General features: G+C 35.9%; 1 protein-coding gene and 1 long non-coding RNA gene across 13 annotated transcripts in view; both read right to left on the bottom strand.

Moving 5' to 3' along the window:
- Positions 1–17,772, bottom strand: part of LOC126765052 (voltage-dependent L-type calcium channel subunit beta-2) — a 259,846-nt gene that overhangs the window by 156,291 nt on the left and 85,783 nt on the right. For 11 of the 12 annotated variants that reach the window (XM_050482651.1, XM_050482641.1, XM_050482644.1 and 8 more), the window contains exon 6: positions 7,014–7,513. In XM_050482651.1, the coding sequence (XP_050338608.1) occupies positions 7,014–7,513 (500 nt within the window). The remainder of the gene's footprint in view (positions 1–7,013; positions 7,514–17,772) is intronic. The other variant, XM_050482650.1, reaches the window with a different exon arrangement.
- Positions 9,207–9,831, bottom strand: LOC126765133 (uncharacterized). Its single transcript, XR_007668283.1, has 3 exons — positions 9,782–9,831; positions 9,380–9,712; positions 9,207–9,318 (listed from the first exon to the last, which is right to left on the bottom strand). It is a non-coding gene; the product is annotated as an uncharacterized LOC126765133 (long non-coding RNA).

Below are 17,772 nucleotides of genomic sequence, written 5' to 3' on the forward strand. Positions count from 1 at the left end.
AGTTATCAAGCTCTTAAAAAATCACCCGATAGTAAGATAGTACGTTCCGAAATTCGCCGCTTTGACCGCAGAGCGTGTACCATTCCGAAGTTGTTCTACCACTATAAAAAATTAGAACTACTGCAAATTAAGAATAGTACATCCATTTGCCTCCGAAAGTTTTCAGGTCGTAACCGAGTTACGGCTCAAAATGTATTAAATGAAAACTTTGTTCAAAACTTGATTCAACATGATGACGGTTACAAAGTTTTGAAAGTTGTTAGATCCTCTCCTGCTCACTGGGAAGCTGAGAAAAAAAAAGCAATTGCAATGATTCGCCAATTTGGGCTTCCAACCTTTTTCATAACTCTATCGGCTGCTGAATCTCAGTGGGTTGAGCTGTTGGTTATTCTGTCGAAAACTGTTGATTCAAAAGATATTTCACAAGAAGAAGCCAACATTTTATCAACCCAAGATAGATATCGCTTAATCTGCTCAGATGCGGTTACTTGTGCTAGATATTTTGATTACCGCTACCGGCAAATCCTTAAACTTTTTAAAGATAATACCGGCATTTTTGGAACACATTTTGTAAAAAACTATTACTGGAGAGTAGAGTTTCAACAGAGAGGTTCCCCGCATATACATGGCATGTATTGGCTTAATAATGCTCCCAAGATCAACCTTCAAAGTCCTGAGACATTCTCCGAAGTCATTGATTTCATTGACACTTATGTTTCAACAGATAGTTCAGTAAGCCACTTGGAACATTATTTAGATTATCAAAAGCATAATCACAGTCGGTCGTGTACTAGAGAAATAAGAGGACAACAATTTTGTCGTTTTGGTATACCATATCCACCAATGCCTTGCACACAAATATTGCTTCCTTTTCCAGACACAACCCAAGATTTGGAAAGGCATAAGGAAAACTTTTCTAGAATTCAAAATGTTTTAAATTCAACTCTGACTACAGAAGATATATCGAATTTAGATAATTTTGAAAATTTCTTGAGCGATAATAGAATAAACATGTCTTTTGATGACTATTTGTTAGCTCTGAGATCAAGCTTATCAAAACCTAAAATTTTTCTGAAAAGAAAAATGCAAGATCGTTTTATAAATGCTTATAATCCTCTTATTTTGGAACTCCATAGGGCTAATATGGATATCCAATATATACTGGATGCATATGCTTGCTGTTCCTATATAATTAATTATATTAACAAATCGAACAGAGGAATTTCTAGGCTCTTAAATGAAGCTATATCAGAAGTAAATGCCGGAAATTATACAATAAAGCAAAAACTTCAACATATAGGTCATAAATTTATATCAGGCACGGAAATATCTGCACAAGAAGCTGTTTATTGCTGCATTGGGCTTCATCTTTCGGAAGCTAGTAATGGAGAAATATTTATAAATACCTCACGACCAGAGGAACGTGTGCGAATGGTAAAACCTAGGGCGGAACTTCAGAACCTTCCTTCAGATTCTACTGAAATATTTGTAGCTGGTATTTTAGACCGTTATGTGCAGCGGCCCGATCAGTTAGAAACTGTTTGCTTAGCAGATTTTGCATCTATGTTTAAATTTGTGAAATCCAATAGAATAGTGCAAGACAGTGATCATGAAGAAGAAGAGAGGGAAGATAATAACGTACCAGATATTGGGGTACTAATTGCACTTAGAGACGGCAGCGGTTTTGTTAAAAAACGTACCAAACCAATTATTATTCGGTACAGAAGGTTTAGTCCTGATGTGACCAAAGTTGAGTATTTCCGCGAAATGGTAATGCTTTTCTATCCATGGCGGAACGAACAGGAAGATCTTATTGAAAATGATAATGAGCTAACTTGTATAACTCACCGTATTTTAATTGAGGGAAATCGAAAAAAATATGATGTTTTTGATCAAAGAGAACTGGAAAGTGTCTTAGAAAGTCTTTATAATGAGACAGACTTAGAAGAAGCTGTACAAAATGAACTACCTGTTGTGGAAAATGAGTTTCGGGTGTTAGCACTTCCAGAAATAAGCCCTAATATTAATGCATGGCGAACATACAACAGATAATGGTACTGAATCTGATTGCAATATTAGGCTTATTAAACTACCCCCTTTAATTTCGGTTGAGGAATTATTTTCTCTAGTTCAAAGTTTAAATATTAAGCAAAGAACATACTTGACTCATTTGATGCATCAGATTAAAACAAGTCGACCATTTTATGAATTCATTGGGGGCGGAGCAGGTGTTGGAAAAAGTCGTTTGATATCTGCAATATATCAAGCTCTTAACCATCGCTTCAATTCTACACCTGGATCCATCCCAAGTTCTTTAAAAGTTCTCCTTTGTGCACCTACGGGTAAAGCAGCATTCGGGATAGGTGGACTGACACTTCACTCAATATTTTCTCTTCCTGTAAATCAGCCGAATAGAGAGTTGAGGCCCTTAAGCAGTGACATAGTTAACTCTTTGTATTACAAACTTGCTGATTTAAAACTAATCATAATTGATGAAATATCAATGGTGGGCGCTCGAATGTTTAGCTATGTTGATGCTAGGCTTAAACAAATTTTTAAAACAAACAACCCATTTGGTGGCATACCGATTATAGTGTTTGGAGATTTGAAGCAACTCTCACCTGTTGGAGATAGGTGGATATTTTCTTCTAACTCTAATGATGCTTACAGCACTTTAGTTGGTTCTCCTTTGTGGGACTTATTCAAATATTTTGAATTAACAGAAATAATGAGACAAAGGGACGATCAAGCTTTTGCTATTGCGTTAAATCGTATGGCATCTGGCACTATGACAAATGATGATATATCATTAATTCAAACTCGGGTAGTTAATTCTGAAGAAGTCCCCGATGATGCGATCCATTTATTTTGGTCAAACGAAGAGACAAATAATTTCAATGCCCTTAAGCTCAGTCGAATTACAACTGAAGCTATTTCTTCAACTGCCAAAGACTCTGTAAGAGGAATGGGTATAGGTGATCAACAAGGGAATATTTTGGAAAGAGTTCAACTTTTCAAAACTTCTGAAACACAGGGACTTCCTTATCAGTTGACACTAAAAACCACTGCAAAATACATGATTACAGTGAATATAAACACATGTGATGGTTTAGTTAATGGGGCAACTGGAGAACTAATGCAAATTGATTATCCAGTAATTCTTTGGATTAAATTCTTGGAACCTTCTGTTGGTTTGATAGCACGATCAAAAAAGCCTCATCCTTTAGAAAGTTCTTGGACCCCAATTGAAAAAGTTATTAGATCTTTTCAATATAAAAGAAATGAGCAAATTATAATTGAAAGAAATCAGTTTCCAGTTGTTCCAGCTGAGGGAATAACCATTCACAAAAGTCAGGGTGCTACATATAATAAAGTTGTCGTTCATACTCGACCCAGAATGCCTAGAGCTTCGATATATGTCGCTTGCAGTCGAGCTACTACGGCAGTAGGTCTCTTTATTATCGGAAATTTTATTCCTCCTAATAAATTTTCTGAATCGGATCCAGTATTTAGGGAAATGATGGAATTGAGCACATCTAAAGCCCTGATTACAAGTTTCGATTTTATGATTTCTCGATCATCAGCACTTCAAATTTTATATCATAATGCTCAGAGTCTCCACGCTCACATTAACATAAAAGGCGACTGTCTGATGCTATCTTCAGATATTTTATGCTTCGTAGAAACCTGGAGCACTCCTGTTAAACATTTTGAGATACCAGGATTTACTCTTATAAACGAGCTGAGGATAGATAGCACTGAGACAAGCAACCGAAAAAAACGGGGCCTTATAATTTATGTAAAGCATAGTGTTGCCAGCTCTATAGAACCGAAGATTATGAAGAAGATTTATTCAGACCGCAAAGTTTTAGAAGCAGTTTTGTTTAAATGTTTCAACAACAATATTCTGGTTCTTTACAGAAACTCAGCTTTTCCCCTCAGGCTTTTTATTGCAGAACTTCAAGAAATTCTTACTACAGAGTTGTGCAATCAAAATGTCTTAATTGTGGGAGATTTTAACATTTGCTTAAAGTCTGCAGGGTCTACAATAAAAAATCTTCTTCAAGATAAAAACTTTAGTTCCCTGCTTAGTGTAGAATATTCAACTACACCTGCGGGTAGGCAAATTGATTGGGCATTTTCAAACATGGATCATTCTCATGTTGATGCTATCACTTATGAGACAGTGCATAGCTATCATGATGGTATTTGTGTCTCTATTTCGGACTAAGGCTATGTACAATAGTATCTTTTTCACACATAAGGGCATTAGAATAAGTTAAAAATATGACATTATGAATTAATAAATAAATATTTAAACTTAGAAATTTTAAATCATTTGTATAATTTGTTAGTATATAAGAATTTGTATAAACATAAGGTAGAATTAAAATAATTTAACAAATCTTTCAAAATTGTAATATTATATAATAAAATATACATTATTATATATTAAAAGAAATGCAGTTTTTTGAAAAAAAAATATTGTTTTAAATACAATATATATTTTTGGTAATATATAAGAATTTGTATAAATATAAAGTAGAAGTAAATATTTTAAGAATAAATGAAATGTACGTAGGATAAATTTTGCTATTTATAAAATCATATCTTTAGGTTTTAAAAATAAAACATTTAATTATTAAAATATATAATACTTATTACTTCTAAATCAAACCTATATAATCTTATTGATGTAAGAAATAAAATGTGCATTAACTTCGAAAAACGATTGTTTTTGTTTTTTTACATAGTCCTCAATACAGTCAAAATAAATGAAAATACAATTCAATACTCAAAGTACACAAATTGATCTAATCTAATTAATTTTACAGCAAAATAAAAAAATATGTAAATGACGGATAATGAAATCTCGATTATCACTTTATCATGCGAGAGTATAAAATATTCGGTGACGCCCGAACTTAGCCCTTCCTTACTTGTTTAAATTAGTGTTGTAACTGAAGTGCGATCCCCAAACTTGTCAATAAATAACAGCCTTAACGTCATCCAATCCGGTGGTTGTTCTCGTCTTCCCACATCTAATGCAGCGCCTCTCAGTGTTCGTTTAACAGAATGGAGATAAAATGTTTTGTGCCTTGATATTTTAGGTGATTGTAGCATCTGTTCCATTTATGAAGAGTGGCAATTAGTTACGATCGTCATCAAATGGTTGAATAAGTTCGATGTTTTATATAGCCAAATCCCTCATTCCCCCTTCGATTTTGTTATTCACTTCTTTTATTTTAATTGAGTTAAAATTTGTACTAAATTCCTTCACTTCTTCTTTCATAAAATTTTGATATGTACTACTATGAGGATAGTAGGACCTTGTTAATAATTTTCAATAATTTTTCAAAATCAATGTCGTCTCCCTCAAAATAATCAACAATACAATTGTGCTAACTTTCTTCCAATCCTTGAAACAGTGGTTAGAGTCAATTTGTGGAATAGCCTTCAATGGGCGTAGCGATTCGCGTTTAATGTCTTTAATGGACTAAAAACGGTTTTCCCGGAGCGGTCGTTTGAGTTTGCTGGATAGACTGAAGTCACTCGAAGCTAAATCAGGCGAATACGGTGGTTGCAATACGATATTGGTTGAAAATTTGACGAAAAACTTACGAGGAATCAATGCAGTATGAGATGGTGCATTCACGTAGTTTTTTTTAAATTAGTGATTTTGGAACTAACCGAGCTTTCATTTTTCCTAGGCCCAATGACCTTTCAAAATTCTAACTAATCCTTCCAATATTCCAAGAATGCCAGGAAGATCTTTGACTGTTAATCGTCGATTATGAAGCACCAATTCCTTTATATTATTGACGTGTTTATCATCAGTTTATGTTGATGGCCGTCATGAACGTGGCTCATCGGAAACGCGTCCTCGGCACCCTGAATAATTTGTACCAATCAAAAACACTTGCTCGCGACAAACAATTATCGTCGAAGATCTTTTTCAACATTCTGAACGTTTCGGCACCAGAAATTTGACTCCGTTGCTGAAGAATTTCTCTCATTGTAAAAATCGCTGAAAGCACTTTACTTACTTCAGAGAGACAAGCGTATACTAAACACCAATGATTATTTTGATATGACATTCGGCGCAGAATTCACTGCAGTCATACCAACATAAAAAAACAAAATTCAACGGATGAGTTTTCGCGCAAAATTTGAATTAAAAAGTCTTACTATTTTTTATATATTTGCGTCAAAGTACGTATATGTACTTAGTTTTTACGATATTAAAATTTTTCTTTGCCATATTGTTTATTTGTTTTATTTCCACCTGTGTTTCTTACGAATTTTTACATTTTTTTTCACTATCACGTTGTTTAGAGTCATCGAATGTATTCTTTTACAATGTTGCCGTGTACCTGTTTTTGTTCTATACGATATATATATTTTTCTTTACGATAACAAAGATTCCTTGTTTGAGAATATTAAACTTTTGCTTTACTTTGTTTAACTTTACGATCTTAAAGCTTTCCATTTCTTCATTTTATTTCTAAAGATTTATACTGTTTCTTCTTTTTGTACTGTATAAAAGGGTTTTTAATATTATTGCTAAACTTAAAGTTTTATTTCACAAATATATATTGTTTTCACATGATTGCGCGAATTATTAAAAAGGTACAACCAGACACGTGTTTTAAAGTAAATGTGTAGGTTTTCTTATACCGATTTTTGAGACGAATAGTACTGTTTTGTTAAGGATTTTTTATTATTTAGCATAAAAGGGTATTTTAATTATTAAAATGAACAAGAGGTACACGATTAATTTTTATTGACAATGCGATTTTGCGATTGAAGAATAAGACTTAAAAACGACTTAATAAAGATCGCGTGAATTGGATGCTTAAACGTGCATTTACGGTTTTGCTGAATATAAGTTCAAATTCTACAATAGGATAAGTCACTTACACATATAGTAAACAGATAACAACAATTATGTTGAGAGAATTAAAAACAATAACTTCAAATACAGGTCATCTTTCTTATATTAATGTACATACCTTACTGCTACTTATTTTTAGATATACAATAGTAGGCGCCAATGAAGTTTTCGCAAGTTGTGAAGGATGGTTTATTGTGTCGCAGTCAAGAACTACCAATTGTAGGGTTCTCGCTAGTTCAAATATACGTTCAATTTCTTCTTGAACCTTAGTGAGACAGTCTGACCGACTGCTGGACCGTTCCATGATAGCGCGTTTTGTAGGGTTGTTCATAATAGATCTCTTTGCTAGAGATATATCAGCCATTACTCGTGTAATTATAATTCTTCCTTCAAACCGGTGTTTTAAAAAGTCAAAAAGAGCCTTTTGCATCATATCTGTGACTTCATACCCCTTAAGGCTAGGGCCAACCAAAACAACTGGTCGCATAGATGGAACTACGTCGTAAGGAGAAGCAGTATCTTGCTTTTTGAAAAATGGCTTACGCTTGTCTTTATTTAATGAATTCGTAATTGGAGTTTTTCCTTGGCGACTCGCGCCTAAGGAATCGGATTCATCACCTAAAAATATTCGAAAGGATTAAAAAACCGCCAAATAGTAATATACCAATCATATCAAATTATTTCATAAAGTCATGAAAAATTACTTCATTTATCTTTTTTATACTCTTGCAACTTATTGTTCCAGAGTTTAATAGTTTTGTTCACCTAACGGTTGTAAGTATTACCTAAAATTAATCGAGATAGATATGGGGTAGACCTGTCCTTAAAATTCAAAATGTATTTTATGTTTACAGAATGGGTTATTTTTTTTCCTTTTTATGTAAAAATGTTTAAAAAAAAATTTGGGGATAATCGGATGATGGGAAGACGGCGCGGAAACGTTTTAAAATTAAAAATTGCCTTCCTATAGGAAAAAAAACAAGTTTTATGTATTCAGGTATCAATTTTTCTTTTAGTGTATTATTTTTCTCCAATTTTTTGCATTATATTAACTTAAAACTACTACTTAAAGGAAATATTTTTATTCATATCAATTTATTTAATACATCTAGAAATATTAAAACTTAAATTAATTCCGATTTTTTATAGGATTTTTTTTTGTATTCTTCAACAACTTGAAGGAGGAACTGTTTTTCTTCTTCTTTATTTGTAAGAATAGTATTGAAATCCTTATAAATTTAATACCTCTTTCCGCTGTATCATTAGTAACAAGCAATTTGTGGCATATTGTGCGACCATTTTGGAATTCCTCGTTTGTTTCCCAAGACTCTGGATCCAAATACAAAAAGTTGGTTGACAACTTGTACTTCATAAAAAATGTTAAAGTTCTTTTGGATACAAATTCGCTTAAATCCGAATTGCCTAAGTCACTTAATTTTTTTATTTTGCGATTGTTTTGTAGTTTAATAGTTGGCTCTTCTGATTTTAAATTGTTTACCATTTTTTTCTTAACATCTACAGAAACATTGAAATCAAAGAAAGCCATTGCGACGTTTTCCTCTGACAAATACCACATGTGTTGTTGCATTTTTCTCAGCAATTCCGAAGAAATACTTGGGTTCACTTTTTCATAATTAATACATTCTTTTACAAAGTTTAAATCATGCAGGGGAGAGGTAATTGCATTAGAGCATTTGTACCAAGCTTTTATATATAAACGTACTAAAAAAACGCAAATGTGACTTAAACCTTTTAATTCAGCTTTACTCAAGTGAAATTGATCACGAAAAAGAAATATTTTCAAGGAATATATCCCCTTTGACATCCAACGTGCATGTAAGTACTAGACGTAAAAATTCTTCGTAGTCAGCACGAACAAAAGTTTTTTGTAATTGTGAATGACAAAATTGTTTGATGTCATTGCAGATGCCATCACTTATATGAGATTTTATATCTTCACAGTCGAGCCCACTCTTAAATGATGAAGTGTCAATATTTGGCTAGGCTTTGGCAAATCTCTCGAAAATTGAGACTTCGGGTGCTTGAGTCACTTTGAAATGCAGGTCAAATACACTACGCAAGTATATTTCTAGAATGTGGTGACGGCATGGTAACGTCAACAAATTTCTTCCTAACATGCGTTGCAATTGAGCGCATGCTCCATTCGTTGGACCAGTATTAGTGGACGTGGTGTCAAAAGACATGCCTTCTACGCGATCTAAAATATTCCATTTACTAAGTGTATCAAAAACGGCTGTAGCTATATTTTCACCAGTGGCAGATATAAGTTTTGGAGCGCCTGGAAATTTGGATTCGCCATTATAACTAACAAGCACTGCAATTCGCTCAACTTTTATTTTTCCAATTAGATCTGGCAATACTTTACCATCCCAGTGGACGACCATTGCTTGTGTATCACTTAGCTAGAATAGAATATTATTAGTATTTAAATAACCTATACGTATATTTTCAATCATAGTATACTTTGTCAATAAAACTCTCTTGAATCCTCTGTGTTTCTTTTCTGCGATGCTCTTCCCTCAGTCTATGGAGAGTAGAACGATTGACTACCAAGTCGCTAGTGCAATGGCCCAATGCTTCTGCAGTCGCCATCAGAATGTGCATCGCCTTTCCATCGCTTACTTTGGCGCTATCAAGTGCTGAAAGCAATCGCGGTGTGAAAATGTTTTCTTCCCCTGTTAATACAAGTTGAAGCAGTTTGTTTTGTATTTTTTTTCACATTGGTTTCCGCTACTTCAGGCTCACTGTCACCAATATCTTCTTCATAGTCCATACCAAAATCGTCTTCGAGTTCGACTACACAATATCATTTTAAAATTGACCATTACCACTATAAATAAAATTAATTTCATTTGATAAACTTACGATTCACTTCCGACATTTGTTGATGTTTCCTTTTTCTAGACATTTCTTTCTCAATGCAGTGATCTGCTCTGTTTTGTCGCCGATACAATACCATGTCAACACCGGCCATGCTACCAGGGCGACCTTTTTGCCTTTGTAGAATCAAAAATTCCTTGTCTTCGCAAATACGCATGTTTTGTAAGGCATCTCTATGAGCAATGTCAAACAAATTATCCAATTCTGCAGAAAAGTCTTCAACAATTTTTTTCTGAGCATCAGATCTCTTATTTGGTACGGTTTTTTGAATCTTCTGCCATAATTTGTACAGAGATTCTAATTTATCGACACACCTAGCTACATCTTTTGTCGGAATTCGAGCTTGTTGCCAAAATATTAATACAGCATTTATTGTTAATTTTGCACTTTCTCTCAATTGCCGATACACAAATCTAATGTTATAAAATAGTAATTGCAGTATTTGTTTGTTCGATGGTAGTTTAGCACCTGTTATCTGATGAGAAATTCTTCCAATTAGTTCAATATTCACAACTTGTTCAGAACGTTGTCGTGTTTGTATATGTAATGTACTCGCAGTTGTTGGTAATTCACTCATTTCTTTTTTTTATTAAATAATCACAATTTCGCACAAATTAACACATCTGATTTCAAATGCCAAACAAATGAGAGTGACAATTATTGAAAAAAGAACGCAGTCCATTTACTGTTTTATTTCGCTGCCCAAAAATACCGTTACCAAAGTCTGCAGTCGTTCGTTTTTTATTTTTGCAAATATTGCTGGTTCATGTTGCAAAAATAAAGCAATCGACAGTTACGACGATGGTGCGATAAAAAAAATACTATTTACCGTTTTTTCACTCGAAATAAGAACAAAATATTCTTAAAACTATTCTTTATATCGTGCTAGTTGAGACATATTAAAGCATACACATTCATTTAATAAATACACTAAAAGAAATTGATACGTGAATACATAAAACTTGTTTTTTTCCTATAGGAAGGCAATTTTTAATTTTAAAACATTTCCGCGCTGTCTTCCCATCATCCGATTGTCCCCAAATTTTTTTTAAACATTTTTACATAAGAAGGAAAGAAATTAGCCCATTCTGTTAACTTAAAACACTATTTCAAACATCTCCATATAACGTAGAACACCTCTAATATAGGGTTATATATATATGATCAGGATGACGTTAACGAGTTGACTGTCTGTCTGTCGGTCCGTCAATGAAAACTGTAACTTGAAATTGGCATGCGCATGTGGACTACTGCCATGCTCACATCTATAAAATGTCATAACTAAGCACTTAATAAGATATAATACTCTAATTTGGCAGAGAATCGTAATAGCAAGGAACAGCAAATAAGCCTACCTCAAATATTATAAGAACTCCTACCGACAGTGTGAAAATGGATGAGATCGGAAGGGTTATCTTCCCCATATAACGCTACTGCTCAAAACTACTAAAAGCGCAATAAATTAATAACTATTACGCCAGAGACATTAAATTTTAGTGGAAAAATGGGGAGGAAATCGGACTACAACCACGCCTACTTTCCATATACCACAATTTTAAATCCCATTTGATTCTTTCACTTTCCAGTACACAAATCAAGAAGAAATTAATATAAAGGTATACAAATTTGCACTTATAAAATCTGGTCGATACTATCCCAACTCCCATATACTACATATAATGATTTTCGTTTCTTCAACAAAGCTAATGCCAAATATGTTGGTCAGTGTATGAGTTATATATAGGATATGTATATATAAATATTGCTTGGATTCCAATCCTCTGGTTGAGGTTTTACACCTTAAGGTTTCAGTTGCACCCAAACTTAGCCTTTGCTTACTTGTTACTTATGCATTAGCAAAAATCCAAGTGTAGATGCAGTGACGAATACAAAGTATAGGAAGTATAATCTAATTATTTTATACAATTCACATACCAAACAAGCGGAATTTCTTCACTGGTATACGACAGCATGGTTTTCTGGAGCATTTCGACATATGGATCATCAGTCATGCATTCCTTGATCAAATAAATGGGTCCTACACCTTGCCAAGAAAAGCATGCCTAAAGCGGCGTCTTACAGAAGGTTTCAAGACCGGAGCATACCCTTGTAGAACCCCCAAAGGTGATCAAGTCACCGATGCCCAGAGCATACTTAGATTATGGAGGGAACACTTCTCCAGCCTGCTGAATGGCAGTGAATGCACAACACCAGGAGAAGGCGAACCCGATTCCCCAATCGATGACGATGGAGCAGACGTTCCATTACCCGACCATGAAGAAGTTCGAATAGCACAATTGCCTGAAGAACAACAAAGCGGCAGTGGCCGACGGATTGCCGGCCGAACAATTCAAACACGGCGACGACGAACTGATAAGGAGCATGCATCAGCTTCTTTGTAAAATATGGTCGGACGAAAGCATGCCCAACGATTGGAATTTAAGTGTGCTATGCCAAATCCATAAAAAAGGAGACCCCACAACTGCGCCAACTACCGTGGGATTAGCCTCCTCAACATCGCATATAAGGTTCTATCGAGCGTATTGTGTGAAAGATTAAAGCCCACCGTCAACAAACTGATTGGACCTTATCAGTGTGGCTTTAGACCTGGAAAATCAACAACCGACCAGATATTCACCATGCGCCAAATCTTGGAAATGACCCGTGAAAGGAGAATCGATACACACCACCTCGTCGTCGATTTCAAAGCTGCTTTCGACAACACGAAAAGGAGCTGCCTTTATGCCGCGATGTCTGAATTTGGTATCCCCGCAAAACTAATACGGCTGTGTAAACACGAAAAGCTCCGTCAGAATCGGGAAGGACCTCTCCGAGGTTTCAGACAAGGTGATTCCATATCGTGCGATTCTTAAGTTCGAGCTGCAGAACTAAATAGAGAAGGTACCATCTTTTATAAGAGTGTACAGCTGCTGGCGTATACCGATGATATTGATATCATCGGCCTCAACACCCGCGCCGTTAGTTCTGCTTTCTCCAGACTGAACAAGGAAGCAAAAGAAATGGGTCTGGCAGTGAACGAGGGCAAGACGAAATATCTCCTGTCATCAAACAAACAGTCGTCGCCCTCGCGACTTGGCACTCACGTCACTGTTGACAGTCATAACTTTGAAGTCGTAGATAATTTCGTCTATCTTGGAACCAGCGTAAACACCACCAACAATGTCAGCCTAGAAATCCAACGCAGGATAACTCTTGCCAACAGGTGCTGCTTCGGACTGAGTAGGCAATTGAGATCAAAGTCCTCGCTCGACAAACAAAAACCAAACTCTTTAAGTCACTCATAATTCCCGTCCTGCTATATGGTGCAGAGGCTTGGACGATGTCAACAACTGATGAGTCGACGTTGCGAGTTTTCGAGAGAAAAGTTCTGCGAAAGATTTATGGTCCTTTGCGCGTTGGTCACGGCGAATATCGCATTCGATGGAACGATGAGCTGTACGAGATATACGACGACATTGACATAGTTCAGCGAATTAAAAGACAGCGGCTACGCTGGCTAAGTCATGTTGTCCGGATGGATGAAAACACTCCAGCTCTGAAAGTATTCGACGCTGTACCCACCGGGGGAAGCAGAGGAAGAGGAAGACCTCCACTCCGTTGGAAGGACCAGGTGGAGAAGGACCTGGCTACGCTTGGAATATCCAATTGGCGCCACGTAGCGAAAAGAAGAAACGACTGGCGCGCTGTTGTTAACTCGGCTATAATCACGTAAGCGGTGTCTACGCCAATTAAGAAGAAGAAAAAGGTAGACTAAAGGCGTTTTTTACCTTTGTAGCAGCCGCAAATGGATTCTGCCTTGGGTATCTCTTACTGCCATTTCTGGCTTGCTCCCACGTTTTTTATTACTTGATTGGTACCTGATAGCTATACATGTAATTGTGGGTGAGCAACTAAGAATATTTTGAACTCCGACATTAGTTTTGCCCACAGAAAGCAATTTTTTTATCAGGGCGCGTTTTTCAGGCGTACAATTCTAATTTTTCGACATTTCTAAATGAAAAAAATTTAAAATTTTAACATTAAGCTAGAATACCCCCTTCCCTAGAAATTTGAAAAAATCAAAATGTACTCTTCTAAGTTTAATAAACAAATGATAAAAAAACGAATAGTAAAATATGTAGTGCTTCTTCTTTATTAATTGTTGAAGTACCTATATTAATCATAAATATTCAACGTTTTCAAAATCCAAAACTAGCAATATGATTTTCTGTATTATTTCTAATGCTTCTACTCACTGGCTTATTTAATGCGTTATTGCACACTTACACTTTTTCAAAACCACCAGGCGTAGTTTTCATCATTTTTACCTTTTTACAATAAATTAGTAGAAGCTATAAAAACTTATTCTAAGCATGTCTGGTTTATTCTGTTTTAGTGGTTCGTGGAACATTTACATACAATGACCACAGGCGAATCAATCTGAAAAGTTAAAGATCTCCCAAAAATTGGGTAATGAACAAAACAAACTTCCTAGACTACGTCATAGCCAGTAACGTGCCGCGTTATCAATGGAGCAAAAATGTTCGGTAAATAAATTACAGTAGGGTCCGCTAGACCCGAAGCGCGAAAAACCAGATACTTGCTGCTGAGTCCAACCCTCATGCTGGGCACCTCCCGACTCAGGTAAACGATTAATGAACACCCGAACCGACAAGTGCATTCATCACCGCAGCAGATTCGGAAGTCAATGTCAGCGGAGATCTTACATATTTAAAACGGCGTTCAACGATAGTATAATGTCGTCTTCGAACAGGTATTCAAAATTGACATGATTCGGTTCGAAAGTGAGTTTTCGCTTGGTAAAAATGCCCAACAAATTACTACTTCTGGGGGCACTAAACATGGCCTTCAAATACGGTACGGAAACCAACTTATTATTTGGACAAACAGTAATTCCTTTCATACAGCCTGGAATGGCTCAGACTGTAATACTAAGAAACTGGTTTTGTTCGGTTACAATAATTCTAAGCCCCCATCTATATCAATACTCGTCGGAGGGATGTCTCAGTTATAACCATATGAAACAGAAGCAAATCAGGCCTAAAATCAGGTTAGTAAGGCTTAAGAAAAGTTTTGAGACTCTTCAAAGGTATTTCAGCCTCAAAGATAATAACGTGGGGCTACCAAATGTATGGGACCGAAGAACACGTTCAGTCCGTTAAGTTCTGTGTTCACTACAAACAAGCCATGGAGGATTGGGGAACTACAAAACCTGCAACGTAATTCTCACAGGGTCTTCAACGCGCCTAAGGTTTAATAGCAACAAGTTCTGGAATGCTTATCCGATCCGAGGTCGCAGGGCCCTTAACATGGAGAACTTAAAAATATTACTAGATACATATTTAGCAAGGTCTAAAGTGAGACGTTCCCAACCTGTACAACTGCCAAGTTAAGATGGAGGTTTCGTGTTCATCCTAGAAAAGATTCAACCTCTTTAAAGCAATCGGCTCGGGCGGCATATTTTTCCCTCTAATGCAGATGCATTATCTCAACGTACTATATAACTGCCGGTTAGCTTACACGAATGAGAGGCACAACTCACGGTTATCTTCTTCCAAAACCAGGAAAGAGAAACTGTTCCGTGCCAAGATTTTATAGTCCAGTCAGCCTAGCATCCTTCCTACAAAAAGATATTGAAAGGTCCGCTAGGCTCAGAAGGTGATTGAAGGTCAGGAGTTAAAAGGCTTCAAGTACCTTCATCTTATTATGGATTACAAACTTTATATATACAAGTATATACAAACTTTATATAATATAATTGTTTTCCCTTTATATGTTAGAGTAGTTTTTATTGAAATATTAGATGCATTGGCAGTCAAGAAAATCAATGTTAAGTAATTAATTATAGTTTAATTTCTTTCTTTAAACATATTTTAAATCGATATTAACAATCTTATTTCTGTTATTTATGTTAATATCTGTGTATGTACTCTTTTCAATTGTCATTTAAAAATGTGGTCTATGACTCCGTACTAGGGCGATTCCGTCGAAGTTGCAATAACATTCTCAAATTTCTTACCAGCGAATGACTATTTCACGATTGCAAACATAGATGAATCGCACAAATCCTGGAGAATATAGTAGTTGCAGGATATGAGCCAACCGGTTATTCTTGCTGTTGTAGCGAGTACCTAAACGATTTTTAGGGGAAGCAAAAATCAATTCTCAATAAAACCACTTAGCAATAGGTTCAGAAAAAGAGCTGATTCGACAGGGTCAGACCAAAGAAAGAGGTGTTAAGTGAATGAGTCTCTAAAACATTCCAGTAAAAACTGCTTGTAAAAGTGTCCATTATGTTTCTCAACCGGAAGCATGCGGGTCTTCATGGAATTCTAGTATCGAAGAGAGAGCAAATAAGTCGTTGATTGCTTTGTACCACTGCAGAGGATCTATTGACAAAAGGTGTAGTTTCTCAAGGAAACCTAAAAGGACCCTAAAAGTACCACACTTGTAATTAGCTCGAGAGCATTCAACAAGCAGCGCCCATCGGCATGACTAAAGTCCTCTCACATCATTGCATTTAATGCTATTTTTCATACAGTAGCTTTAGATATGACCGGAAGGTGTATGGCCGTGAAAACTGCTATCAGACTGCGACAATGAGGGTTTCTATATGAACACGTGTCTGAAAATTCGGAAATCCTCATACGCTCTCACTTTATATCGAATCTTTTGGATCATGGCGTTGCATAACCAAACTCTGGTAGTCTAGGGGTATATTGTCTCTCTATCAATTTCAGTTTTAGACTTCCTGACTATTGCAGTGATTTTCAAGTCAAGGTTGCTGCCAGGAAGGTAGCGGTAAATGTACTCTTCCGGAGTGAGTCTTCGCGTTAACTTGGCCAGTACTGTGCTATCATCATCATCGGTTCATATGCTATCGGAAGATCCCTTTGGCATAAAATGGATCACTAGCGATCCAGTTAGCTTTTTGACCTCGTAAGGCTAACCTCTCCATAGTTGTCGGGGGTTAAAAAGGCCAAGATTGAAAAAATTATGGAAGAATGAGTGGTGTAATCATTCGGCACGTCCTTTTTGATCCAATTGCGAGATTAAGGATTGAAAACTAGTTGTCCCACCGAACTGGTGCGAATAAAAACTAAACGCATGAGAAAAAATTAATTGATCATAAGGCGCTTTGCTGACTTATAAGTTTGAATAACAGGAGTTCTACTTTTATAGCATCACAAAAGACTACATATTGTGCCGAGCCTATTCAATTACTCTAGTTTCGGGCTTATGGATAACTGTCGCTCTCCGTAATTAGATAGCCTTATTTAAGTAGCGGTAGTTATCTTTTCTCCTAAGATAATAAGATTGTTGAAGTTGAGAAAATCCCATAGAGTCCTCGAACGATCTAGGAAGGTGAGTGTTCTTCGGGGTCAGAATTTGTAGTTAGACTCAAAATTATATACGGAGAAAGTCTTAATAAGGAACACTCAAGAAAATGCAGATAAATCGATTACTAATACCATACGTCTTCTTCAAATGAGCGTGTTTGTGGACTGAGCCAACGATTATAAATGGCAAACTGCGAAGGTAAAAATATAGCAAGAATAATGCGTTAAAAAAATGTTGAATTTGTCTGATACTATACCAACCACTACATCACAGAAGTAAGTTGATAAACAGGCACAAACATGTACCAGCTGGAATCGAGTTACATTCCGTTCGACGACGACGAATTACCATCGCAGCTGATAACAAGTTGGTTTCAAACAGTGAGGAATCAAAAAATACACTGCTATTCATTTTTTGCAACAACAGCACTGCAACAAAATGTATTACCGCAAACCAGTCAGGAATTTTAGATAATATTTTTATGTCGAAAGGCAAAAGGAAATATTTAGAAAATTTGCTGTAATTATGTCGAGACTACAGAAGAAGCGTCTCGTCAAGGAAAATAATAGCATAGTCGGTGTACACCTATAACATTGGGTATCTTCAGAAGGCAG

This window comes from Bactrocera neohumeralis, unplaced genomic scaffold (assembly GCF_024586455.1).
Source record: "Bactrocera neohumeralis isolate Rockhampton unplaced genomic scaffold, APGP_CSIRO_Bneo_wtdbg2-racon-allhic-juicebox.fasta_v2 cluster10, whole genome shotgun sequence".
Classification (NCBI taxonomy): domain Eukaryota; kingdom Metazoa; phylum Arthropoda; class Insecta; order Diptera; family Tephritidae; genus Bactrocera; species Bactrocera neohumeralis.